We start from the raw sequence: 25,861 nt of genomic DNA, 5'->3' as shown, positions 1-25,861 counted from the left end.
ACATTGCTTCATTAAGGGAGAAGAGTAGATAATCATACTGAACCTCAGGTACCTTTTTGTTTATGTTTGCTTATTTTTTTTTAATTACTTCTCATGGATTGAAAGCCTTGGGGTGAAATCAGTCTGGACTTTGTACTCAAAGATAAGACGTAGGCGAATCTGTCACATTCTTCCACCTCTGCATCCTTATCATTGGTTCTCAAGCTTCGGTGGGAGTAAGGATCATTACCTGCAGAATATGAATTATTAAAAATTTAGATTCCCAGGCTCTAGCCTTGAAATTTTGATTTTGTACGTCTGGGATGTGACCTAAGAATATGCTTCCAATAAGCTTCTCAGTGATTCTATGCAGTGGTTTGTAGAGTACATGAGAGACCCTGGCTGCTTTAGAATTTGGGTGGAAACCATTTCTATGGTTATTCTTGTTAGAGGTGGCATATTTTGAATTCTTCAAAAGAAAACTTAATAGGTGAAAATAATTCTGTTTGTTAATTGTGTTGTTTGTCTGCAAGCCATTATTGCTGACCCTTGTTAGAGATAAAATTTCACTGCAGCATCAGTTCCAGTATAGTCTCTCAGGGACCCATCAACTATCCTAGGTATTGTTCTAGGGTTTACATTTTAAGCTTTGCTCTACTCTTTGTCGAATTCTTGACATTTTTTTCAATTTTCAGAAGCCAGGAAGCAACCACTTTCCAAAAAGACAAAGAAATCTCATGTTCACAATGAAGTTGAAGAAAATGACAATGTCTTTGTAAAGTTTCTTAAGGCATCAGGAATTACTCTTAAAACCGGAGAGAGTCAGAACCAACTAGGTAATGTTTTAATGAAAATCTTTTATCTGGGTATAGTGAAAGGGCTCAGAACTGAATAATGGATTTTCTAGAGAGGCAGTGAAGATTAGAAATGGGAGCACCATCTGTCTGGAGACAAGGATGAAACTGAAATTATATTTTAGTTAATGACTGTTAAGTAAAGTATGTCTAATTCTTTTTTTTTTTTTTTAAGAATGTTATATATAGTATTACTTTGTTTTCTTGTGAAAAAATAAATACCCAGAGAGTATTTATCTGGGTCAGAATTAATTTCAGAGGAAAGTTTATAAATAAAGCCATATAAGGCCCTACTTTAGGAGCATAGATTATCCCATTCAGTTAAGGGTATGGCATCTTTTTAAAATACTTAGTAGCTATCCTTTACTAATGCTAATTCTCTTCTGCTGTGAGTTTATTAGGTTGGGAATACCTTTATTGGTTTCATCAGACAGGAACCTAGGTCTTAGGAAAGGGAGACAATAGTCAGGAGAGTTCAAGACACTGGGGACCAACTCGTCTTCTTTTCTTATAGCTGTGGATCAAATCGTTTTCCAAAAGAAACTCTTTCAGACTCTGAGGAAACATCCTTCTTATCCCACAGTATGTATTTTCTCCCTAGTGCTGTTTTTTTTTTTTTGCCAGCAGTACTCTTCAGTTGGGAATTTAAAGTCACTGGCATAAAGTTGAATGTGCTACAATGATTTTATTTAACCCACAGCAAATGTTAAACTAAAATTTTTACTCTTGTTTTCTTTGAATGTTACCAAGATAATAGAAGAGTTCGTTAGTGGCCTGGAGTCTTACATTGAGGACCAGGACAGTTTCAGGAACTGCCTTTTGTCTTGTGAACGTGTGCAGGATGAGGAAACCAGGTGTGGAGATGAGTCGTCGAGTCTTGCTGAAATTTTACACCAGTTGGATTGGGGGGTGTGGGGAGGTTGGATAGAATGCAGGTTTTTTTTTAATTTGGTTTTGATTTATAGCTCTCTTTTTCTCAGAGTTTTAGCCTAACCTTTAAATTATTAAGTTCAGGATACTAAGAATCCAGAATGTTTTTTAAAATGTATCTCACCTCTGTTGGTGAAAATTTCAACTCTTTACCTCTCTGTGACTAAGAACTGTCTTCTCATGTGCTGTACTTCTTCTCCAACAGGATAGTTTCTCCTAAAAAATTACGTATTTAACCAATTTTATGGACAAAGGATAATAAAAACCGTAACACAAAGCAGAAAACAAATTTCTCTCTTTTTTTTTAACAGCACGGGCACATCTTACTGTAAGAGCCTCATTAAATTGCTTCTGGGGATTGACACATTACAGGTGAGGCTGTGCCACTTTTTGTGTGAACATCTCATGGATGTGATTTGTGGTGTATGCCCAAGTATAAATGGCTGGAGCACGGGGTAGAGCAGGGGTAATAGAAGCATTTGAGTTTGTAGCAGTTTCCCACAGCCCTGTTGCTGAGATGAATCTGGAGAGCAATATCTGTGGTTTGGACTGAGCTGATTTGCCTATTGTATCCTGAAGTCTCGTTTGTCCGGTCAGCCTCTGCTTCCTGTTTTGTAAAGCTTCATGCTATGTGGTCTGTATACCATGTATGTCTCTGCTATATTCACATCTGCATCATCTCCCATTTAGCTTTGTATTTGCTTATTAACTAGATTTTGCCATTTTCCTTCTCTCTGCCTCTCTATTTAGTAGACAGTCTGTCCCACTGTTAATCTTAGCATTCTCTTTTCCTTTTCATTGGAAATCTTGAATATCACTTAGTTTACTTAAATCTATAGGAACTCTCTTGTTCCCCTGAAGAGAAATCTTTATTGCAAACTATTTGATAATCTGTTAAGATTTGCATGTCATGGGTTAACAGTTCTCATTATAATTAATCATACTATTGATTATCTGATTATTTTAGTGTTGCCTTGATAGTCATTTTGCAATTTTTCAGAGGGTGGGTTATTGACAGATTTTTGTATTCCAGCAGGTTCTGTTCAAAATACAGGCAGCATTCATGTGGACATTCTTAAAAATGAGCATTTCAATTATAGCAGGTTTTTGCCTCCAAGAATCTTGATGGAGAGAATTACCGCTGGTTGTACATTTCTTTTGTACATTTCGAGACCATCTCCTAACTCCCTATGTCTTCTTTTTTAGCCTGCCATTATCAAAGTCTTATTTGAAAAGTTGCCAGAATTTCTTTTTGAAAAGTAAGTGAAGTTATACATCCTGGTGTACTTACGTTTCTCTGAAAAGATTGCTCTGAAACATCATTGGTACCTCTGAAGATCATATTTATCGTGACTCCAGATTTTTAAGTAACTACTCAAGTTTAACTGTGGTGACTCTTTAGAAATTTTAGTAGCGTGTCTTATGTATTCCTAGAAGAATGCACGATAAACTGGTGGTAGTGATTGTTTCCAAGGAGGGGAGCCAGTTGGCTGGAGTCAGATATTGTCTGAATGCTGTTCTTTACCTTTTCAGTTTTATACTGTACATGTGCTGCCATTTTTTAGAAATGTACTTTAATGGTTAAGATTCCAGGCTTTCACTATCAGGGGCCCAGGTTTTATCCCTGTGTGGGGACTAATATCCTGCAAGCCATATGACATGGCCAAAAAAGAAAAACAAACACAGTTTGTTTGTTTTATTAAAAAAAAAAAGTTAGGAAAAAAGAGCAGCCTAATAGAAAAGTAGATAAAGATCATGAATAGATAATTCACAGAGAAGAAATATAAGAGCATTAAATGTTTTTTTAATGCACAAGTTCATTAATAATCAAAGATGACAATTTCAAATAATATTTTTTACTCTCAAAGGATCTCCCTTGTTGAGTGTAATTAACAAGCCAGTTCATACATCACTGGTAAACATATATAAAGCATTGTAATCACTCTGAAGATCAGGAGGTTGTGTGTATCATAACCTTAGATTTTGCTTTATGTTCAGCTGTACATCCTAATTTATCCTAAGGTAATAGCTCTGAATGAAAACAGTAATGAATATTATTGCTGTTTAAAATAAAAATTGTAAACAGATTTTTAAGTATTAGGGATTGGTTAAGTAAATTAGTATAGGGATATCATGTGGATATTAAAAATTGTAAAAAGGGTTATATAATACCATTTAATTAAAAAAATTCAGGTTGCAAGTCATATTTACAATTCACTCAATATTTTGTTAACAAAAATTCATACATATACATTTACATAGACATATGTATGTCAGTGATGGACATCTCTGGATGAGAGGATTTGGGTCATTTTAATTTTCTCCTTTTTAAAATGTGCCTTTTCAGTGTCTTATATGTAATAATAGTAAACTTGAAGGTTTATCTTTAAAAATTCATGCTTTGCCTAAATGGATTGCACTAGATGATTTGTGTCCTGGCTAGTCTTTTTTAGTAGTTAAACTTGACTATTATAAACAAAAATTGAAAGTGTTGTCAAGAAGAGGAGCTGGAGGTAATCCAAAACTTAGACATAGGAGGCTGGGAAGAAGGCAAAGACTGTCATCTTACGGGAAATAGTACTGAGTCAACTTTTTTTCATCCATATATGGATGGTTTTTAATACTTTCACAGACATAATCTCATCTGACCTAGGTTTCTATACCAGTAAAAAATATTCTGCTGTTTCAGTACTTATCACATCTAGGTAATTAGTTTTTACTTTTTAAAAATAATTTCTCTTACCCAATTTATTAATAATCTTTATTTTAAAAATTGTTCATGTATTTTAACAGATACTCTCCAGACCTTTCTTCCCCTCTCAACCCTCCCCAGATATAGTCATTAACAGTTCAGTGCATCTTCTTCCAGACATCTTTCTCAACATATATGCATATGTCCTATGTTTTTTTGGTATCATCTGTGTGTCTAGCACAGCGTGCAACCCGTGGTTAATGTTTCATTTCAGTTCAGTCACTCAGTCGTGTCCTACTCTTTGCGATCCCATGAATTGCAGCACGCCAGGCCTCCCTGTCCATCACCAACTCCCGGAGTTCACTCAAACTCATGTTCATCGAGTCGGTGATGCCATCCAGCCATCTCATCCTCTGTCATCCACTTCTTCTCCTGCCCCCAATCCCTCCCAGCATCAGTCTTTTCCAATGAGTCAACTCTTCGCGTGAGGTGGTCACAGTGCTGGAGTTCCAGCTTTAGCATCATTCCTTCCAAAGAAATCCCAGGGCTAATCTCCTTCAGAATGGACTGGTTGGATCTCCTTGCAGTCCAAGGGACTCTCAAGAGTCTTCCCCAGCACCACAGTTCAAAAGCATCAATTCTTCGGTGCTCAGCTTTCTTAACAGTCCAACTCTCACATCCATACATGACCACTGGAAAAACCATAGCCTTCACTGGATGGACCTTTGTTGGCAAAGTAATGTCTCTGCTTTTTAATATGCTATCTAGTTTGGTCATAACTTTCCTTCCAAGGAGTAAGCGTCTTTTAATTTCATGGCTGCAGTCAGCATCTGCAGTGATTTTGGAGCCCCCAAAAATAAAGTCTGGCACTGTTTCCCCATCTATTTCCCATGAAGTGATATGACCAGATGCCATGATCTTCATTTTCTGAATGTTGAACTTTAAGCCAATGTTAATTGAATGACTGAGATGTTATATGCAGTATTAATGTTTGCTGCTGTGTAGGTCAGACAGGCTATGTTCCTGATTTTTCATCCACTCTAACATTTCAGAGTGAACAGTGATGGAATCAGCATGCCTCGACTCATCATCAATCAGCTAAAGTGGCTGGACCGAGTTGTGGATAGTAAGGTAGGCTTGGGTACTTTTTTGGTCTCTTGTCTTTAGAGAGTGTTTTCTGCACTTAACACCAAACCTTTGGAATTTGCAGGGTTTTTTGCCTTTCTAGACAGGAAATTCATATTCTTCTATCCATTAGCTTTTTTAGCTTTCGTAGTTTGAAAGTCATGGTTATTTCATCCTTTAAATGTCTTCAAAAAACAGAAGTATATCTCACTGTGATGGAAGTGAAGAGTCTTGTCCGACTCTTTGCAACCCCATGGATAGTCCATGGAATTCTCCAGGCCAGAATACTAGAGTGGGTAGCCTTTACTTTCTCCAAGGCATCTTCCCGACCGAGGGATCGAACCCAGGTCTCCTGCATTGCAGGCAGGTTCTTTACCAGCTTAGCCACTAGGGAAGCCCATAACTGTGATGACTGGATGTGATTTATTAAATTAATTATTTGTAAGGAATTCACGAATTTCTCAAAATACAGAGATTATTATGTTTTATTTCTCAAAAAAAGTGAGGTCTGAAACCATCCTACTTCACTGCAGATGTGTTGATTTAATTATATATTGAGGAAAATTTCTTTGGGAGTTTTGTTATTAAGTACCTTGGTAAAGATGAATCTGTTTTGAGCCTTTTGCTTATTCTTTAGAGTTCTTAAAATCATTCTACTAAGTTTTGTCACATTCAAAGGCTAAATCTTTATTTGAAAGAACATAAGTTTTGGAGTCTCATCTGGGCTGGAATTTTGGGTCTGGCACTTCTTAATTGTGTATCCTTGAGCAACAGATCCCTACCTTTTAAAAAAGGAAATAGAGATGTAAATATTAAGTGAAATAAAGATACTAGATAATATGCCATCCGGCCTACTTTTTTTTTTTAATATAGATACCATCTCATTTATGAAAAATCTCTAGGTGATTTACTTCTGATTTTAGATTTTGAGCTTGGATGTATGTGTAGTTGTCATATTGTACACAAAATAATTCCAGGTCTATATTTTGGGAGTAGGAAGTCTTTCTCTATTCTGGATACTGTGTTACAGTTCTTATAATAGTGTCCTCCACTGCAGGATCTTACCACCAAGATCATGCAGCTGATCAGTGTTGCTCCGCTGTGCCTACAACATGACTTTGTCATCAGCCTACCTGAGATCCTAGGGGATTCCCAGCATGCTGATGTGGGGAAAGAGCTCAGGTGGGTAAGCACCTTGTTGCCAGCTTGAGCAAGCCTTCACTCTGGGAGCCTATTGCCACAGTATAAAAAGAGTAATAATACTGTGTTTCTGTATAAAAGAGAATGATACTTGTCTTACTGGGATATTGAATGTGGCTTGTTTTTCTAATAATATATATTTAAGTAGGTGTACGTATCTGTTGTGAATATGAAGTCTGGCTTAGGATTAGGTATATAAATTTGATCTGTGGAGACGTAAACTTTCCTTTATTAGCATTTTTTTTTGTTTTGTTAGCATTTCCTGTACCCACGGGTGTCCTCAATCATGACTGCACATCCAGATGGTTTGTGGAACCTATTAAACATCAACGTTCTTTGGTCCCTAAATGATTAATTCTAGTGCACATTGTTGTGTCAGATCCATTGCTTTCTGACATTTATGTGAAAAATTCTCATTGATAGAGCAGTAACGAAGAAGGGGTAATGCAACTGTGTATTTATCCTAGAAGTAATTAAAAACTTCAATTTGTAATACCTCCTCTTCTGTAGTTATCTGTAAAGCTATCTCCGAAAAGGTCTAGAGATTTCTTGCCTTTGTACTTTTGGGCAGACTGCTCCTTCTGTGTATAGCCCTATACCCCTCCCTTTGCCTGCCTGTCCTTTTGTATAACTTTCTCTTAGAATCCATTGCTGTCCTTCTCTACTCTATGCTACTGTAGCACCCTGCACATATAGGTATCATATTTATCCCACTTCATTATAATTGTGGCTTTTCTTTTTCCTTTTCTGAGGAAGGATATGGACCAAATCTCAACAGTGGTTTCCTCTGAGTAGAGGGTATGATGAAATAGGGTTTCTTGTTGTTTGAATTTTTCAAAATGTGCATGTATTTTTTTTACTCAAGAGAATTTTAATGAAACATACTACAAATAGAATTTAATGGAAGCTAAGTATATCCTCTCTTCCCATCCTTGGATGATTTTCCCAAGTCATTACTTGCTCAATTCTGTTAAAAGTTGGATAATTTCTTTTCCACTGTTCCCAGCGACCTTCTAACAGAGAATACTCTGCTCACCGTCCCGATCCTGGATGTCCTTTCTAGCCTCCAACTTGAGTCAAAGCTCCTGACTAAGGTACGGAGGACTTTGCTCTCCAGAAACAGAACTAGTCTTCTCACCTCCCAGAACCGATATCAGTCATTCATTGCCCTGGACCAATTGTATATAATGAAAATTTCATTTTGAAACAGTGCTGAAAGACACCTATTCTTTTTTTTTTTTTTTTTTTTGGTGAATTTTATGTGCTACGCTGTGATAGATGAACTGTTTGTTTTTAAGCCGTAAATTTTAGTGGAAATTGTCTGTGTTGCCTGCATATTTACAAACTGTTCCCATAGGAATAACAAATTTTTATGGCTTTCTGTAACCAGTGGAAAATTCAGACTCCAAAATGTAAGATAATAACTTTCATATTAATCGCCTCTCTGTTTTTGAAGAAGCCGTAGCATTAACAGTTGAGAGCTGGTAATTTGGAAAAAAGTAAAATGTGTTTTTCTTCTGAAAGTGCAAGTGAGAAGCTGAGAGAAATAATTTTTCTAATTTTACCTAATGAGTCGTTACTAGATTGTGATATTAACATGGAAATATGTAAGATTTTGTGTTTTTTGTGTTTAGGTCCGCCAGTTAGTGATGGGTAAGCTGTCATCTGTCAGTTTGGACGACTTACCTGTGATCATCAAATTCATTCTTCATTCCGTAACCCCCACAGATGCACTTGAGGTACTCTGCTGTTTCCTAACAAACACTAGGGTATTAGATCCTGGACAGTACAGAGAATAGTTGTGGTGCTCTTGTGAAACTCAGCAGTGAAAAGAAACCTAACCTAGAGGAAAATATATCAAGATAAATTGTTTAAAAGGTTCTGATTCCTCTTCTCTGTCCTGAAACTAACTGATAATGCTAATTAGTCCAGATAGTATTCAAGGGAGAGAATGGATCTACTAGTCAGACTTATTGTTCTGTATTAGCCGCTATAGGTTATATTTGCTATTTCAGTGTAATGCCTCAAGGAATTCTGGACTTTTAAGGAGCATGACGTACTATAGTTGCATTAGTTATTTTCATCAACTGTCTCTTTCAAACTGCATTGTTTAATAATTCATTTAATAATTCTTCCTCAGTCTTTGAGGAGAATGTTATGATTCTTCTGTTGGAAAAATAGATTGTGCCTAGCTGCTGTGAATGATCAGAACACACAGCTAACACATTTATTTGCTGTAGGTAATTTCTGAGCTTCGAGAGAAGTTGGATCTGCAGCATTGTATTTTGCCTTCACAGTTCCAGGTTTCTCTAAGCAGGTTGAGAAATAAAGGACAAACAAGGTATAAACTCATGGACAGTTAACCACCCTTTTTCTCACATGAGCAAGGAAAGTTTTTTGACATTTATTGTGGAGCCAGGACAGAAGATCTTAATATTTACAACTACAAATTATGTAGTAATATCATAATAATATATTACTATTATTTTTCAAATAATATTTATATGTATTAAGTATGTATATGTACATGAGTGAGTGTGTGTGTGTGTGTGTGTGTATTCCCTTTGCTATTCACATCAATCTCTGATAGACTGCAATAAATTTTTATTAGCTATTTTACACATGAAATTGTGAATAGTTTTAAGGCACATGCCTAGTAAGCAGGAATCTAGATCTTACAGGTCCTTCTCTGGTAAGAAGGATTTCCTTTCCCTCTGCTACTTGTAGTTTTTCAGGAAATCAAGAAAATAGCAGTCAAGACTGTGTTACTCTTCTCTTCGATGTAATAAAGTCAGCTATTAGATATGAGAAAATCATTTCAGAAGCCTGGATTAAGGTGAGTGAGATCTTTGAACATTGAGGAAGAAGTGGCTGGCAATCAGTCATGGATATATAAGTAAAGGTAGTTGAAATAAAAGTCTTGAAAGTCAATCAAGTAGAAATAATAGATGATGGTTTGCCAGATGAACAGATTGGTTCAAACGTGTTCTTATGTGTTGTAATATTTTTGTGACCCTTGTTTTTCCAGGCAATTGAAAGGACCCCCTCGGAGGCTGAACACAAGGTAATGTTCCTCTTCTATGAATGTTAAATATTATAGATGTAAAATTAGTGATATTGCCTGGCTTTCCTCCCTGCTGTTTGGCCTGGGATCTTCCAGTCATCCTTTTGCAGCTGCTCTGCTGCTGCTGCTGCTAAGTCACTTCAGTCGTGTCCGACTCTGTGCGACCCCATAGACGGCAGCCCACCAGGCTCCTCCGTCCCTGGGATTCTCCAGGCAAGAACACTGGAGTGGGTTGCCATTTCCTTCTCCAATGCATGAAAGTGAAAAGTGAAAGTGAAGTCGCTCAGTCGTGTCTGACTGCTAGCGACCCCATGGATTGCAGCCCACCAGGCTCCTCCATCCATGGGATAGGAAGATAATCTGAAAGGATGGCTTGCCAGATGGTCTTTATTCTGGCAATACAATGAAATAAAATATCCACAAGGGGAAGTAGTAATATTCCAAACAGTCACAGTGAACTGCAGTCAAAGAAGCTCCCATGAGGAGATGAGCACTGGAGTCACCTGGGTCATGAGTCAGGTGTTTAGGTCCCTCTGTCTGATTGCCCTTCCTCCAGTTTCACATGGAATTGTCAAGATAGTAGCATTTCATGTTTTACTTTCTTTTACCTGATGAGTGAATCAAACAGTCCATCTGTTATCAGGGTCATGATACTGAGTCTATCTTAACTCTGGAAATGCTTTCTTCAGTCAGGAAGCCAGAAGATTGAGTTCCTTATGTGCTGATTGGTTCCATTTAAGGATATTCTTTAGTTGAAATCTCTTGTTTTGGGGGGGTTTGTTAGTTGAATTATTCAGTTGTTGGATGACTATTTTGAAAGCTGTTGTGATATTGAATAAAATAATGAAAAACTCATTTTTTTTGTGGTGGCAGGATAGGAGGGTGATCAGAATATCCAAGACAACTATTATTGCATAACCCTTGGCTTCCTGCATAGCTATTTTTACTGATTTCTATTCATTGTATAAATATAATTTTGTGTTCTGACTTTTTTCTCTTCACATTGTGTCATAAATGTTTTATGTGCTTCTGCATTGTCTATTTTCATTTTTAATAGCTGTATTTTCTGCTATAATCTATCCTAATTTTAGTGTCTGAGTTGGGCCATCAGTGAAAGGATGTCCCAAGTAATTTGTTGTTTTTTGTTTTTATTAATTAGAGCATCTAACAATATATGTTAATGTTAATTGAGATAAAGTTGATAAATTGATAATATTATATTAGACATACAATGCAAGGATTTGTTATTTGTATAAGTCATTTGCAAAATGATCACTGCAATAGTGGTTAATTTCCATCACCGTACACTGCTAGTACAAGTTTTTTTATTTGTGGTAAGAACTTGCAAGATCTACTCTCTTAGCAGCTTTCAGATGTGTGATACAGTATCAGTAACTATATTCACCATGCTGTACGTTACATCCCTGTGACTTAATTATTTTATAACTGAAATTTGTACCTTTACTCATTTTACCAATTCCTTCCCATCACCTCTGGCAACCACCAATTTATTCTCTGTATCTGTAAATTCATTTTTATTTTTTAGATTCCACATATAATTGAGATCATACAGTATTTGTCTTTCTCTGTCTGATGTATTTCAGAATGATACCCTCAGGGATCATCCATGTTGTTGCAGATAGCAAGATTTCATTCTTTTTTGTAGCTGAATAATAGTCTCTCTCTGTGTGTATCACATTTTCTTTATCCATTCCATCAGTGGACTCTTGAGTTGTTTCCATGTCTCAGTTATTGTAAATAATGCTCTAATGAACATGGAGGTACAGATATCTTTGCAAATTAGTGTTTGTTTTCTTCGAATGCATAATCAGAAGTGGGATTGCTGGATCTATAGTACTTCTATTTTTATTTTTTTGAGGCCCCTCCACACTGTTCTCCATAGTGGTTGTATCAATTTACATTCCCACCAACAGTGCACAAGGGTTCCCTTTGCTGTCCCTCCTTTATTATTTTTGTCTTACATTTGTTATTCTTTGTCCTTTTAATTATAGCCATTTTAACAGATGTGAAGTGATATTTCATTGTGGTTTTGATTTGCCTTTCCCTGATGATTAGTGATGTTTTACATCTTTTCATGTTGGCTGGCTAGCTGTATGTCTTTGGAAGAATGACTGTTCAGATTCTCTGACCATCTTTTAATTGGATTGTATTTTTGCTGTTGAGTTGTGCAAGTTCCAAGTAGTTTGTTCTTTTCTTTTTTGTCCTGCTTGGCTTTTTAAACTCTCCCTCTCCTTTTTTTTTTTTTTTAAATTAAACATAGGTAATACAAGCTAATTGGGGAGGGAGAAATATCACAAGTATCTAAATATCTGTAAAATAAAGTTTACCTCCAATCTCTGTGCCACTCTTCTGGATTATCGTTCTTCCAGATATTTTTTTTTTTTTTTTAACTTTACAATATTGTATTGTTTTGCCAAATATCGAAATGAATCCACCACAGGTATACATGTGTTCCCCATCCTGAACCCTCCTCCCTCCCCATACCATCCCTCTGGGTCATGCCAGTGCATTCACATCCAAGTTGTATATGTGTGCAAGCACAAGCATGCTCACTCTGATATTTACACATATTTGTACTTGTATATTGTTTTTATACAAATGGAATCTTACTGTGATTATTGCAGATTGCTTTTCTTTTGCTTCACAATATATTGTCAAAAAATATAGTATATCTCATTTTTAATGGCCACATAATATGTTGAAAATGACCATTATAATTTATATAACCATGTTCAGATTGACATTTTCAGTCTCTAACTTTTCACAAAGTAATTTTCCTAATAACAATGAAAATATATACTGAATTTGGCAAGTGATTTCTTTTCTTTAATAAATGTGAAGCTATTCAAAGTTGTTTCTGTAATAATACTACTTTTACTTGTATTCCAATATTTTAAAAATAATTTTTTTATTTATTTATTTTTGGCTGTACTGGCTTTTCATTGCTCCACATGCTTTTCTCTAGTTGCAGCGAGTGGAGACTACTCTCTAGTTGCCCTGCTCAAGCTTCTTATTGCGGTGGTTTCTCTTGTTGCAGAGCATGGACTCTTGGGCTTTTGGGGTTCAGTAGTCATGGCTCTGGGACCCTAAAGCACAGGCTAAATAGTTGTGGCACATGGGTTTAGTTGCTCTGTGGCATATGAGATCTTCCCTCATCAGGAATTGAACCTGTGTCTTTTGCATTGGCGGGCAGATTCTTCACTACTAAGCCACCAGGGAAGCCCTTCAATATTTTCTTAAAGGATACCAGTGGTTAATAGTTGTGACACTTCATTTCTCTGAAAAATCTTCTAGGTTTTATGAAACTGTAGGTACTCCCATGGGATTATGTTGAGCAAATGAGTAGTGTTTGTCTTAATGGAAAAAGTTGAGAGCTGCTGTTTTGTTGTAGTAAATGTACTGATTTAGTAAACTGTTTTCCTGTTGGTGCATATTTATTAACAACAGATTTTTGACCTGGCAATGCTTCTCATCATCTATAGCACCAACACTCAGACAAAGAAGTACATTGAGAGGGTGCTAAGAAATAAGATTCGATCAGGCTGCTTTGAAGAAGATCTGCTACAGGGTACATTCTATATTCATTACTTGGTAAGTATCAGAGAAATCGGGCAGCATTAGTCTGAAAGTTACAGAGGTGGTTTTAACCTTTCCTACCCTGTGTGGAAATCATGACACTGCCACCTTTGCTGGGTAATAATGTTTTACAGGGAGCTTAGTATATTTCAGAACATAGTGGAATTATTACCATCTTGATTGTGACATTATAAATATTAATAAAATCCAACTAAGATTGGTTTTCATCTTTTTAGCAAAAAAAGCACAAAACTGGTTCAACAATTCCTTGAACACTGGACTCAAGCCCTGTATTCTTCTTTTATAGGAAATATTGTAATTCATGTCTTCTATAATTTCATTTTGACCTAAAATGTTGAACTTCACATCTCCCTTAGAAACTATCATATTAGTTTCAACCCATTGTTCAAGTCCATTGAGACTTTTGAATCTTAATTTTATGTATTAATCATTTTAATTGTCTAGCTCTCTGTGATCTGTAACTTTTGACAAACTTGCCTTCTGTATCCTGTTATAAGTAGTTTCTAAAAACCCTTGAGTATAACATTATCAGAGGAATGCTAGTAGAGACATAATTTTATATCTTTTGAATTATTACTATTTTAGCCATTCAGCGTATGACCCTTAGGTGATCATTCTTGTTGAAGTATAAACCATTTGATATGGAATTTTATAATCTAGAAATGGTATTTTCCAGGTGAATATTCAGGATATTAACAGTGTACACCTTAGAAAACTGGGTGAACCAGAGGTTTGGGGCTTAGGAATTAATGAGAATATGTAGTTGAGTCTTAAGACTTTATTATTTAGGAATTGATTTAAAGATAGTATTATTTTATCTTACAGTCTTTTCTGTGCTTATTTGTGCTCTGATATGTGTTTTGGTCTATAATTTTGCAGAGGGCAGAAACCATATATAATTTTTTATTGCATCTTCCTCAGTAAAGCATTATACCCATTTAAAGAAACAATAACTGGTTATTTATTCTGATTCCATTCATGTCCACCTACTGCCTTCTTGTTAGGACATAATCAGTTCTCTTGATGTACTTTAAAAGAAATCAGTTTAATTAGATTGAACCTTATAGACTGATTTAAAATCATAACCAGGGAAGAATAGGCCCACTGTATCCCCAGGGAGGCAATAAGATTAAGTGAGGAAATTTGAATTTAGAAGTTTGGGTTCTTGTCCCAAGCTGGGCAGATTACAAGCTATTAGGCTTGTGATTTAACTTCTTTGAAGTTAAAGGTCAATTCTTATCCATATATTGAATTTCACTGATTCTAAGAGAAGCTCAGAATGAAGGATTATTCTGAGTAAAACAAAGATTAAAATTCCTTAAAATAAGAATTAGGGAGAACTCTGACATCTTAAAAGGGTTAGCAATAGCAGCTCTAGGTGCTGTGATAACGAAGTCTCTCCCACAGCTTCATTTTTCTCTACTCCTCTCTCCTCAAGGTTCTTAAGGATATTTGTCCATCCATTTTGTCGCTGGCTCAGAGTTTGTTGAACTCCCTAGACCAGAGCATAATTTTGTTTGGCAGTCTTCTATACAGATATTCATTTATGTTTTTTGACACTTACTGCCAGCAGGTATGTTGAAATATTTATCTTGGGAAGGAGGGAACAGGGGAAAAGAAAAAAATGCCATCCCAAATGACTTGCATGTGATCCAATATTTGTTTCTTTTTGGTTGAAAGGCATTGAAGAAGGAAGAACTCTGAACTGGGAGTTGGGAAAACTTAGTTCTAGTCCTAGTCTCTAAATGAAGGGATTGGACTTGAGGATCTAACTCCATGTTTTGATCTTTAAATTCTCGAAGTCTTGCTCCAGTCTGCTTGAAACAAACATTTGCCCTGGGGTTATCATGTAGTTTTCACAGTACAGGAATGGCGGTTTTAAACTTACCTGCTAATAATCTACTGCCATTGATCCTGAAATTGTTCTCAAATGCAGATTTATTTGAGATCTCAAATAAATCTCATAAATAGTTTCTCAAATGCAGTAGCTATCTCATGCCAGATGTCTATTACTCCGCTTTAAATGTGTATTTATCACAAGCACTATCATGACATCCTGAAAAAGGTGTCATGAGAAACAAACGAGAGAGAAATGCCTGAGGGCCTAACCCTCTTTCCATGAATACCAGACACCACATTTATTAGCACACTTCTAGAGAGGGAAGGCTGTACTTGTGGAAAGTGATTAGAACAAAGAACAAAGTGTCTTGTTTTGTATTGGTCATTTATGTTATACCTTTATTAACAACAGTAAAGCACATTTGAAAGGGCAACTTTTAAAAATGAAAAATGAAATTTCTTTGGTGGTCCAGTGGCTAAGACTTTGCACTTCCAATGCCAGGGGAGTGGGTTTGATCCCTGGTCAAGAAACTAAGATCCCACGGTGTGGCCAAAAAAAGAATTTTAAAATGAATAATATAAAATTTTTAAAATTTAAAGCAGGAAAAAAAACACATTTAAAGCAGAGTAATAGACATTTGGCATGAGATAGCTACTGCATTTGAGAATCTATTTATGAGATTTATTTGAGATCTCAAATAAATCTGCATTTAAGATTGATCTGCATTTGAGATCTATTTATGCTAGATACCGAGCACTATAATTTGGTGTGAAACAGCAGTATAAAGGAAGGGAAGAGTGACATCTAAGATATTTGTGGAGAACCATCTTAATGTCTTAGAGACACCATCATGACCCACGTTTACTTGAAAAAATAAGTCTAACTTTAAAAAAAACCTTTAAAACCTTTAGCTTCTTGAGTGCCACCTTTTCAGTAAATTTTAATAGATTAAGTACAACTACAATTTAATGGGTAATATTTGACACTTATGAGAAAAAAGAAAGATAATACCAGGAAGCAAAATCTAGAGGGCTTAGATAGTGCTCACTAGTAAAATATGGGTAGTAAATCAAGACTGGATGGTAGTGTAGTTAGAGACATAATTCTAAACCTCTTGAATCTAATGGTAATGAAACCAGTTTATAGAAGTAGGTGATGGAATGAGGTCGGTTGGGATTTTAACCAGGTTGAGATTGGAATGGCCTCGGGCACAAACCTCTTTTTGATGACTGTACTGTATTTTAGCTTCACACAGTAGTGTTGACTTTTCTCTGCATAGGAAGTGATCGGTGCCCTAGTGACCCATGTCTGCAGTGGAAATGAAGTCGAAGTTGATGCTGCATTGGATGTCCTCCTCGAGTTGGTAGTTGTAAGCCCATCTGCTATGAGGCTGAATGCTGTCTTTGTGAAGGTATCTAGTCCTACCATTGACATATATTCAATCATTTTTCTTTCTTACATATATCTGAGAGACACCTGATAACTTGTTAGCAATTTATTTTTTATGCTAGATACCGAGCACTATAATTTGTAGAAGTGGAGGGGATGAAGGTGGGGTGATGGGGAAAATAATAGAAAAAATAACTCATCTGTCTATATATTTATTAATTCAGCAAATACTTCTTTATACCTAATGATGCGCCAGGCTCTATTCTGGGTGCTGAGGATATAAACAGTAGTCGTTGCCTTTGATGATAGAAAGTAAGATGTATAAGTACGTCACTATATATACAACATGACAAATTCTCTAATAAAGTGCTATAGATACACCAGTGCAGAAATAATTAATTTGGCCTGGGAAACTGGAGAAATCTTCAAACAAGAGATAATATTAGAGTGATTCTTGAAAGGTAGAAGAGATTTGTCAAGAAAGAATAAAGGAAGTATATCTAGGCTGCTGCTGCTGCTAAGTCGTGTCTGACTCTGTGCAACCCCATAGACGGCAGCCCACCAGGCTCCCCCATCCCTGGGATTCTCCAGGCAAGAACACTGGAGTAGGTTGCCATTTCCTTCTCCAATGCATGAAAGTGAAAAGTGAAAGTGAAGTTGCTCAGTCGTGTCCAACTCTTAGCGACCCCATGGACTGCAGCCTACCAGGCTCCTCCGTCCATGGGATTTTCCAGGCAAGAGTACTGGAGTGGGGTGCCATTGCCTTCTCCAATATCTAGGCAGAGAATAGTTTGAACAGAAGCAAACTGGCACTTATGTCCATGGTGTGCTTGAGAGATGACAAGTAAGATCAGCATGATTGGTAGATAGGGTAAGGTGGGAGGCGAAGACCAGATTATGAAGGATCTTAAATACCGAGCCAAAGAGTTGCAACTTTATTTTATAGACAAGAGGGAGTTGGTAAAGGGTTTTAATGGGGTTTGACATAAGTCCTTCCATATCTATAAAGAAAAAATAAATAATTCATGGAATACAAGCTGAGAAGTAAGGTCAGAGACATAACTTTTGACAGAATATTGTTTTCACTAAGAAAAAGGGAAGCGTGGAGAAAAAGTATAGGGAGAACTAGGAGCTATGTTAGGATGACTAAGTAGAATATCAACCCTTTGTGCTCTGAGGCATAGTTTTAGAGAACTTGAGCTTTTGTGAAACATGCCTGGCTGTCTGTGTGTGTGCCTTTTATGAGAATTTTAATTTTTTTATTTAAAGGAAAAAGAAAAGTTAGTTGCTAATCTCATCATTGACTTTTTTTTCTCCCAGGGCATTCTGGATTATCTGGATAATATGTCCCCTCAGCAAATACGAAAACTCTTTTGTGTTCTCAGCACACTGGCATTTAGCAAAGAACATGAAGCCAATAGTCACATCCAGGTAAGTAACTGTGTGTTGAGAAAGAATCTTTTAAACCTCTTCGGTTGAAATTTGTGGAACAAAATCCCCACAGCCTGTGTAGTAGTATAACTAAAGTACATAGCCACAATCCTGGTATTTGTTTATTCTTTCCTGCTACAAACATTATATGCCTACTGTATGCCAAGCACCGAGACAGTAGATGTATATTAGACCTGCCCTTTAGGAGCTCAGTCTGTTAGTATGGAAATGAGCCTATAATCTGCACATTATGAAACTAAGAAAAGCCATTCAGGTACTGTACCAGGGGCCATGGAAAAACAGGGAATACTCTTGTTCCATAAGGAACATCTCCATCTAACGTGAACTCCGTCTGGGGCTTCTCTGCTTTGTGAACACCATTCACTGAAAAAGCCAAAGCCAAGCAAAATGTCTAAAGTAAGATTGGGTTGGAATCAACTCATAGCTCTTTTGCATCTTCAGTGCCACCTTGTGGCAGTAAGCCATACTGGTCTTTGGACAACTTTTTTTTTTTCCACTAAGTTTCAAGAATTGGCAAGGTAGTATATACCATGGTACAAAATTCAAAAGATACTGAAAGGTAGTGAAGAATGTACCCTCCCTCTCAGTCCTCGAGGCTGAGATTCTCTAAAGGCAATCACTATTACTAGCTTATAGCTTTCTGAGATGTGCTGAGCATAGACAAATTTGTATTTGCCCATATAACTTTTCCACACCATATCCTCTTGTTTTGTGTCTTGCTTGTTTGATCTAGCAGTATAGTTTGAAGATTTCATCATATCAGGAATAATAGAGCTACATCATTATGTTTTAATTGTGGTAAAACATACATAAGATAAATTTTACTGTTTTAACCAGTTTTAATTATACAGTTCAGTGGCATTGAGTACATTCACAGTGTTGTGCAACCATCACCATTATCTGTCTCCAGAACTTTTTCATCATCTCAAATAGAAATTCTATCCCCATTAAGCAATAACGCCCCATTTCCCTTTCTCTATACCCTGGTAACCTCTTACCTACTTTCTGTGAATTTGTGTGATCATTTAAATAGTTATACACATTATACACATTTAAATAGTTACACACATTAAATGTGTGATCATTTAAATAATTATACAATATTTGTCCTTTTGTGTCTGGCTTATTTCACTTAGCATAATGTGTTCACAGTTCCTCTGTGTTGTAGGATATATCGGAACTTTATTGCTTTTTATGGCTGAATATTCCATTGTATATATAGACTGTAACTAGTTTATCCATTGATGGATATTGGATTTTCCCCACCTTTTGTTATTTTGAAGAATGCTGCTGTGAACACTGATGTACAAGTATTTCTTTGGAGTCCCTGTTTTCAGTTGGGTATATACTTGGTATATACCTAGGAGTGAGATTTCTGAATCATATGAAGATTCTGTGTTTAACATTTTGAGGAGCCACAAAACTGTTTTCCACAGTGGCTATACCATTTTGCATTCTAATGGGCAATAGAGGGTTCCAGTTTTTCTACATCCTTATCAACACTTGTTTGATAAGTGTGTGTGTAAAGTGGTATCTCATTGTGGTTTTGATTTCTATTTTCCAGATGACTAATGATGTTGAACATCTTACTGTATGCTTATTGGTTCTTGTATATCTTCTTTAGAAAAAATCTATTCAAGTCCTTTTGCTCACTTTTTAAATGGGTTATTTTTTGTTGTTGACATGTAGGAATTCTTTATATATTCTGGATATTAGTCCCTTATCAGATAAATGATTTGGAAATATCTTCTCTCTGAGATTATCTTTTCAGTCTTGATAGTGTCCTTGGGTGCAGTTTTGATGAAGTCCACTCAGTCTTTTTTTCTTTTGTTGCTGGTGCTTTTGGTGTCATGCTTATATTTTTTAAAAATCACAAAATTTGAAGTCATGAAAAATTTTCCCCAAGTTTTCTTGTCAGAATTTTATAGTTTTAGCTCTTAAATTTAAATCATTGATTCACTTTGAGTTAATTTTTATGTATGGTATAAGGTAAGGGCTCTACTTCGTTTGTGTGTGTGTGGGTATCCAGTTTTCTCTAGCACCTTTTGTTGAGTAGTTTGTCTTTTTCTATTGAGTGGGCTTGGCACCTTTGTGGAAAATCAGTTGACCATATTTGTGAGGGTTTATTTCTAGGATCTGTTCTATCTATTGGTCTGAATATGCTTATGCTGGAAGCACGTTTTGATTACTATAGCTTTGTAATTTTGAAATTGGAAAGTGTGAGCCCTCCAAACTTGTTCTTTTTCAAAATTATTTTGACTGTTTGGGGTCCCTTGAAACTCCATATGAATTTTAGTATGGGTTTTTCTATTTTTGTAAAAAATGTTGTTAGAGGTACTTGCCTGGTGGACCACTGAGTAGGACTCTGAGCTCCCAATGCAGGGGGCCCAGGTTTGATCCCTGGTTGGGGAACCAAATACCACGTGCTGCAACTAAGAAGCCCTAATGCCTCAGTGAAGATTCCACAAGCCACAACTAAGACCCAGTGCAGCCTAAAAAAAGAAATATTTTTAAAATACTGTTAGAATTTTTAAAATGATTACATTGAATGAGTATATCATCATCTTAACAGTGTTCAGTCTTTAGTTCCATGAACATGGAATACCTTTCCTTTTATTTAGGTCTTTAATTTATTTCAGTAATGTTTTGCAGTTTTTACAATGTGCAAGTCTTTTACCTCTTTGTTAAATTTATTCCTAAGCACTTTTTTTTCTGTTTGATTACTACTGCCTGAGCAGCCAACGACATGATAATTCACATTATCCATATCAAGCAACTATCCCAGCAGTAACAGTAATAGCTATTATTATTGAATGTCTACCATGTGACAGATGCTGTTCTTGGAATTTTTTGTAATTTGGTCTCTGATCCTCACAAAACCTTTCCCTTTCTATAGATGAAAAAAATTGAGACTCAAAAAGATTGAGTGACTCATCAAAGACCACACAGTTAATAAATGATAGAAACCTTGCTGTTCTGGTTGTTTGGTTCTAATATTTGACTGTCTTGCTGTACCATTCCAACATCTTCACCATTATTTCCTTGCAGGATGACATGCACCTGGTGATACGAAAACAGCTGTCTAGCACCGTATTCAAGTACAAGCTTATTGGTATTATTGGTGCTGTCACCATGGCTGGCGTCATGGCAGCAGATAGGTATGTATGGAAATTCTGATTTCTGTGGCTCATGGTCAGTTAATACAGTTGCTGTCTTACAAAATAAAGTGTTATATTGTTTAGACATCATTATAACAGAAGAACTAAAACCATAATAAGAGAAGTTACTTTTCATGTTCTTTTAAATCTTGACTGTATATGTTACCTATAATTTTTGCAGAATTGTGATCATAGTCATTACATTCTCATTGTTTAAAACTAGGGAATGCTAAGAAATTAAGTTTTAGAAAATGTTTGCACAAAAGAGGGAACCCTGATCCTCCTGGGATGCTTTTTTTCTGCATCTGCTCCAATCTTAAGCATTAGACAATACAGGTTTCTCCATTACTGTGTTTTTCGTGTCTGGAACACCTCATTTGATATAAAGTCTTCTTTTTAAAAAAAATTTATTTATTTATTTTAATTGTGATATAAATAAAGTCTTCTTGTGGATTTTCCCTCCTGTACTAGTTCTTTGATTCCACAATTGTAACATCTCATAGAAGCTTGGGGCTTGATAAGTTGTTACTGTTGTGAAGTCATGAAATTTAGTTCATGCTTCTTGGAATTGATTTGTCATGAATTCCTTGGAGCTCAAGAAACATCCTTAGAGTTAGCATTAGTAATCTGTAGAGGCTGCATAGTATACTGGTTAAAAGTTCATTCTCTGGAGCCATTTGCTTGCCTGGGGTCAAATACTGGCTCCATTGTTCTTAGCTGAATGATCTTGGATAAGTCACTTTACCGTTCTGTTTCTGTTCAAATGTGTGAGGTAAAGATATTAATAGTATTTACTTCATAGAGTTGTTGAGAGCATTAAGTAGAACAATGCCAAATACTTGCTCTTATGATTTTTACTAGTTTAGTTAGTGTACACTTAAAAAAAAATCTAAGGTAGCCATCATTGCGCTAATCCACCTTTTGTAAGGCCTTAATAAATACTTGGCTGTGCTTTCATTCGATTTCATCTCCACCCTGATCTTAGGGAAGGCAATTTTTAAAAATTTATTGCTGGTTGTTGTAAAATATTACAGATGTGAATCTAAAATAACTTGTTTTTAGAAGTAGATCTTCCAATTTGACCCCAGGGAGTGGAGAGCTGAGCAGTGAACAGTGCACCCAGGTGAGTTCTTGTCTTGGGGTTGGATATGTTTATGAGTAACTGAGAAATTGCTTCTGGTCACTGTTGGCTGAGTGCCAAAGAATTGATGCTTCCGAATTGTGGTGTTGGAGAAGACTCTTTGAGAGTCCCTTGGACTACAAGGAGAGCATACCAGTTAATCCTAAAGGAAGTCAGTCCTGAATATTTATTGAAAGGACTGATGCTGAAGCTAAAGCTTCAGTACTTTGGCCACCTTATGCAAAGAGCCGACTCCTTGGAAAAGACCTTGATGCTGAGAAAAATTGAAGGCAGGAGGAGAAGAGGACGACAGAGGACAAGATGATTGGATGGCATCGCCAACTCGATGGACATGGGTTTGAGCAAGCTCTAGGAAATGGTGAAGGACGGGAAAGCCTGGCGTGCTGTGGCCCATGGGGTTGCAAAGAGCTGGACACGACTAAGCAACTGAACAACTGTCACCTTACAAAGAGTGCTTCTTTTTTCAAAATATGTTTTCCTGAACTCATAGTTTTTGTAATTTGTACTACTCTTTTGGCCTTTAAAATCCTTTGGCTTGGGTTGTATTTTAACTCTGTATCTGATCTCCTTATTAAATTGTAAATTCCTAGAGAGCAAAATAGGTGGGCCATGTTTGAAGAGTAACAGGTTGACTAGAGTGTAGGGACAAGTAAGTGTATAATTGGAGAGCTGGAGATAGAGCTAGTTTGGAGATAGAAAACAGAGTGCTCTGAATGTGAATCAAGACATTTTAATTTTTACACAGAGGTAGTCTTTAAGGGTTTTAGCATAGAAATGGCATAATCCAAGCTTTGCTTTAGAAAAATTAATCTGGTTCATGTGTCTGGATTGGAAAAGAGGTAAAATTGAAAAGAAAGGATTGGTCAGGAGGCTTAGGAGAAACCTCAGGTGAGAGGTGGTGATGAGAGCTTTGCCAATGCAATTGGAAAGGGAAAAACTTATTGTTGAATGGAGTGAATAGTTTTTAACTAGGAAGCATCAGCAACTCAAGGACTGGACCATTCTTTCTCTTCGACTGTTTCAGGTGACCTCCTTGCTACAGTTGGTTCATTCCTGCAGTGAGCAATCTCCTCAGGCCTCTGGACTTTATTATGATGAATTTGCCAACCTGATCCATGGAAGGAGGCTAGCTCCAGAAGTCCTGGTGAGGCCAAGTATCTTTTCTTAAAACAGTGAAGCTCAAGGGCTGCTTTACTATACATTCTTCAAATCCTTCTCTCTGTTGTATTGCAAAAATAGATGTGCCTGTGAGCTCTCCCATATTCTAATTGGGAAGGCTGTTCTGACTCACTCTGTCCCAGGCCTTTCTTCTGAGGCCTCCTTCACATACTAAGAGTGAGAATCATGATCATTTGGTTAATGATATTGTTAAAAGCCACCGTCTATTCTGTGCCAGGCACTGTATTAAGCATTTTTCATGTATTATGTCTATTCCACATCAGAATAATGCAGTATGTATTACTTGTATTTTCTTTTCAGAAATGAGGAAACAGGCTTCAGAAAGGATAATAGTTTATTTAGGGCTTTATAGGATGTACACCCTGGGCTACACAGACCTTTTTGTTTGTTTGCTTCCTGAAGGAATGGCTTGGGCAGACCATCTTTAATGATTTCCAAGATGCGTTTGTGTTGGATGCCTGTGATGTTCCAGAAGGGTAAGTGCTGTTTACCCACTGACATGGTTATATTGGTAAAGAAATTTTGTTAGTTATGTTGATAGCTGGTACCAATCTCAGAATGTCTTTGACTTCATCCAAGTCTATCCTACTCCTCCAACTTCCCTCCTCCCAACCCTAACACCCCAGCAGTCCCAGCTCCAGGACTGCTAGAAGATTCCCCACTTGTTCTTTCTCACTTCTCATAATAGAGAAGACTGGTTTGTCCTAGTGGTTTTTCCCATATAGTTGCCATACCCTGATGCTGGGACCTCACATTCTGGGTTCTCTTTGCAGTGATTATCCATTTCCTGTGAAAGCACTCTACGGACTAGAAGACTACGATAGTTGTGATGGGATTGTCATCAACCTCCTGCCACTGTTGTTCTCTCAGGACTTTGTGAAAGATGGGAGTACACGGACTTCGCAGGAATCAGACCAAAAGTCAGTATACTTTTTCTTCTCTAAAACCGCTGTTGGTATGTTGAATCTTGACAAAGAATGACACAGTTCTTGTTCACAAGGAATGCTACAGTTCTTGTAATCTGTTGGCAACTTGATTGAAAAGCATTTCTCCCAAGACAGGTGGTATTTGGATGCATTACCAAGAATGGATCAGACTCCTTGTTTTCTCCCAGATCCTGGGATTGGGATTTGCAATGGCTCATGACAGCCAACAGATACTTTGTGAGGCTGCTTTTGTTTCTGTTTCTTTTCCCCACCTGGGAATGTGTTTGTGTACCTATGCCAGTCATGTGCCTTCCTTCTGTGTTACCCGTACTTTATCTTAATGCGTGGATATTTCACACTTACCTGTGTCTTCTTCCCGTTCAGTTCATTATTTATTTGCTGAGCATCCACTATGTTCTTTGTCATGTTTTTAAAAGTAGACATTTATTTTGGGCAAAACTTGTTAATTACAAGATCGGGGTCTCTATAAACATGGACTAATATGTCTGTAAACTGTGACCTAGAAATGGATTTTCCTTCCCAGATTGGTTTCTCCATTATGCCTGGCTCCCTATTTCCGGTTACTGAGACTTTGTGTGGACAGACAACATAATGGAAACTTGGAGGAGATTGATGGTTTATTAGGTATAGAATGAAGTTATCATGTTCTTTCTTCTTTGTAACCTTTTTTTGGTAAACTTAGGGAAGTGGTACATTGGTACTTGTGGGGGGACGGGAGGGAATTTTCTAACTTTACAGAGACTTTTAAGTTACATTTGTTGATGCTGCATGGTATGAGGGTATTTTTGAGACTAACTGAAACTTGACCTTAAAATATCCATTAAAGGGGGAAATAAGTAGAAGGAGACCTAGCTCTGGGGGCAGCATCCAGGTTCTGTTGACTTCAACTAAAAGAGATTAGAAATGTTTGTTCTTCTCTTTCAGATTGTCCTATATTCCTCACTGACCTGGAGCCTGGAGAGAGGCTCCAGTCCATGTCTGTTAAAGAACGTTCGTTCCTGTGTTCACTCATATTTCTTACTCTCAACTGGTTCCGAGAGGTGAGCAGAGTTATTGGGATGTTTCACCTACTGTCTGTAATTTCTCTAGAAAGGAAACTATTTTCTTGGTTCCCATGAGACTCCTTAAAAATTGTCCACCAACCTCTAACCCCTGTGTGTCTCTTTGGCGATTGTGTCCCACCCTTCCCTAGTTACATGCACCTCTTGATGTAGCCAAATCAAAATGCTTAGAATTCACTTAATGTTGCCCATGCTTTACTGCTTCTAAGCCTTTTCACACTATTCTGCTTCC

At 36.8% G+C, this 25,861-nt stretch overlaps 1 protein-coding gene across 5 annotated transcripts in view; it reads left to right on the top strand.

Moving 5' to 3' along the window:
- The window catches only part of FANCD2 (FA complementation group D2), a 51,173-nt gene that overhangs the window by 2,656 nt on the left and 22,656 nt on the right, over positions 1 to 25,861 (top strand). For 2 of the 5 annotated variants that reach the window (NM_001192429.1, XM_024982677.2), the window contains exons 3-25: positions 675 to 815; positions 1,348 to 1,415; positions 1,584 to 1,687; positions 2,075 to 2,135; positions 2,970 to 3,022; positions 5,508 to 5,586; positions 6,638 to 6,762; positions 7,787 to 7,874; positions 8,415 to 8,519; positions 9,021 to 9,121; positions 9,508 to 9,616; positions 9,809 to 9,844; positions 13,313 to 13,456; positions 14,901 to 15,035; positions 16,582 to 16,713; positions 18,012 to 18,122; positions 21,192 to 21,301; positions 22,364 to 22,424; positions 23,467 to 23,586; positions 24,024 to 24,097; positions 24,395 to 24,541; positions 25,092 to 25,192; positions 25,493 to 25,608. In NM_001192429.1, coding sequence (NP_001179358.1) covers positions 675 to 815; positions 1,348 to 1,415; positions 1,584 to 1,687; positions 2,075 to 2,135; positions 2,970 to 3,022; positions 5,508 to 5,586; positions 6,638 to 6,762; positions 7,787 to 7,874; positions 8,415 to 8,519; positions 9,021 to 9,121; positions 9,508 to 9,616; positions 9,809 to 9,844; positions 13,313 to 13,456; positions 14,901 to 15,035; positions 16,582 to 16,713; positions 18,012 to 18,122; positions 21,192 to 21,301; positions 22,364 to 22,424; positions 23,467 to 23,586; positions 24,024 to 24,097; positions 24,395 to 24,541; positions 25,092 to 25,192; positions 25,493 to 25,608 — 2,321 coding nt within the window. Of the gene's footprint in view, positions 1 to 674; positions 816 to 1,347; positions 1,416 to 1,583; positions 1,688 to 2,074; positions 2,136 to 2,969; positions 3,023 to 5,507; positions 5,587 to 6,637; positions 6,763 to 7,786; positions 7,875 to 8,414; positions 8,520 to 9,020; positions 9,122 to 9,507; positions 9,617 to 9,808; positions 9,845 to 13,312; positions 13,457 to 14,900; positions 15,036 to 16,581; positions 16,714 to 18,011; positions 18,123 to 21,191; positions 21,302 to 22,363; positions 22,425 to 23,466; positions 23,587 to 24,023; positions 24,098 to 24,394; positions 24,542 to 25,091; positions 25,193 to 25,492; positions 25,609 to 25,861 lie in introns of those variants that run through there. The other 3 variants (XM_024982678.2, XM_024982679.2, XM_059879644.1) reach the window with 3 other exon arrangements.

This window comes from Bos taurus, chromosome 22, assembly GCF_002263795.3.
Source record: "Bos taurus isolate L1 Dominette 01449 registration number 42190680 breed Hereford chromosome 22, ARS-UCD2.0, whole genome shotgun sequence".
Taxonomy (NCBI): domain Eukaryota; kingdom Metazoa; phylum Chordata; class Mammalia; order Artiodactyla; family Bovidae; genus Bos; species Bos taurus.
Note: the sequence above shows the minus strand (reverse complement) of the source record. Positions and strands in the feature narration are given on the sequence as shown.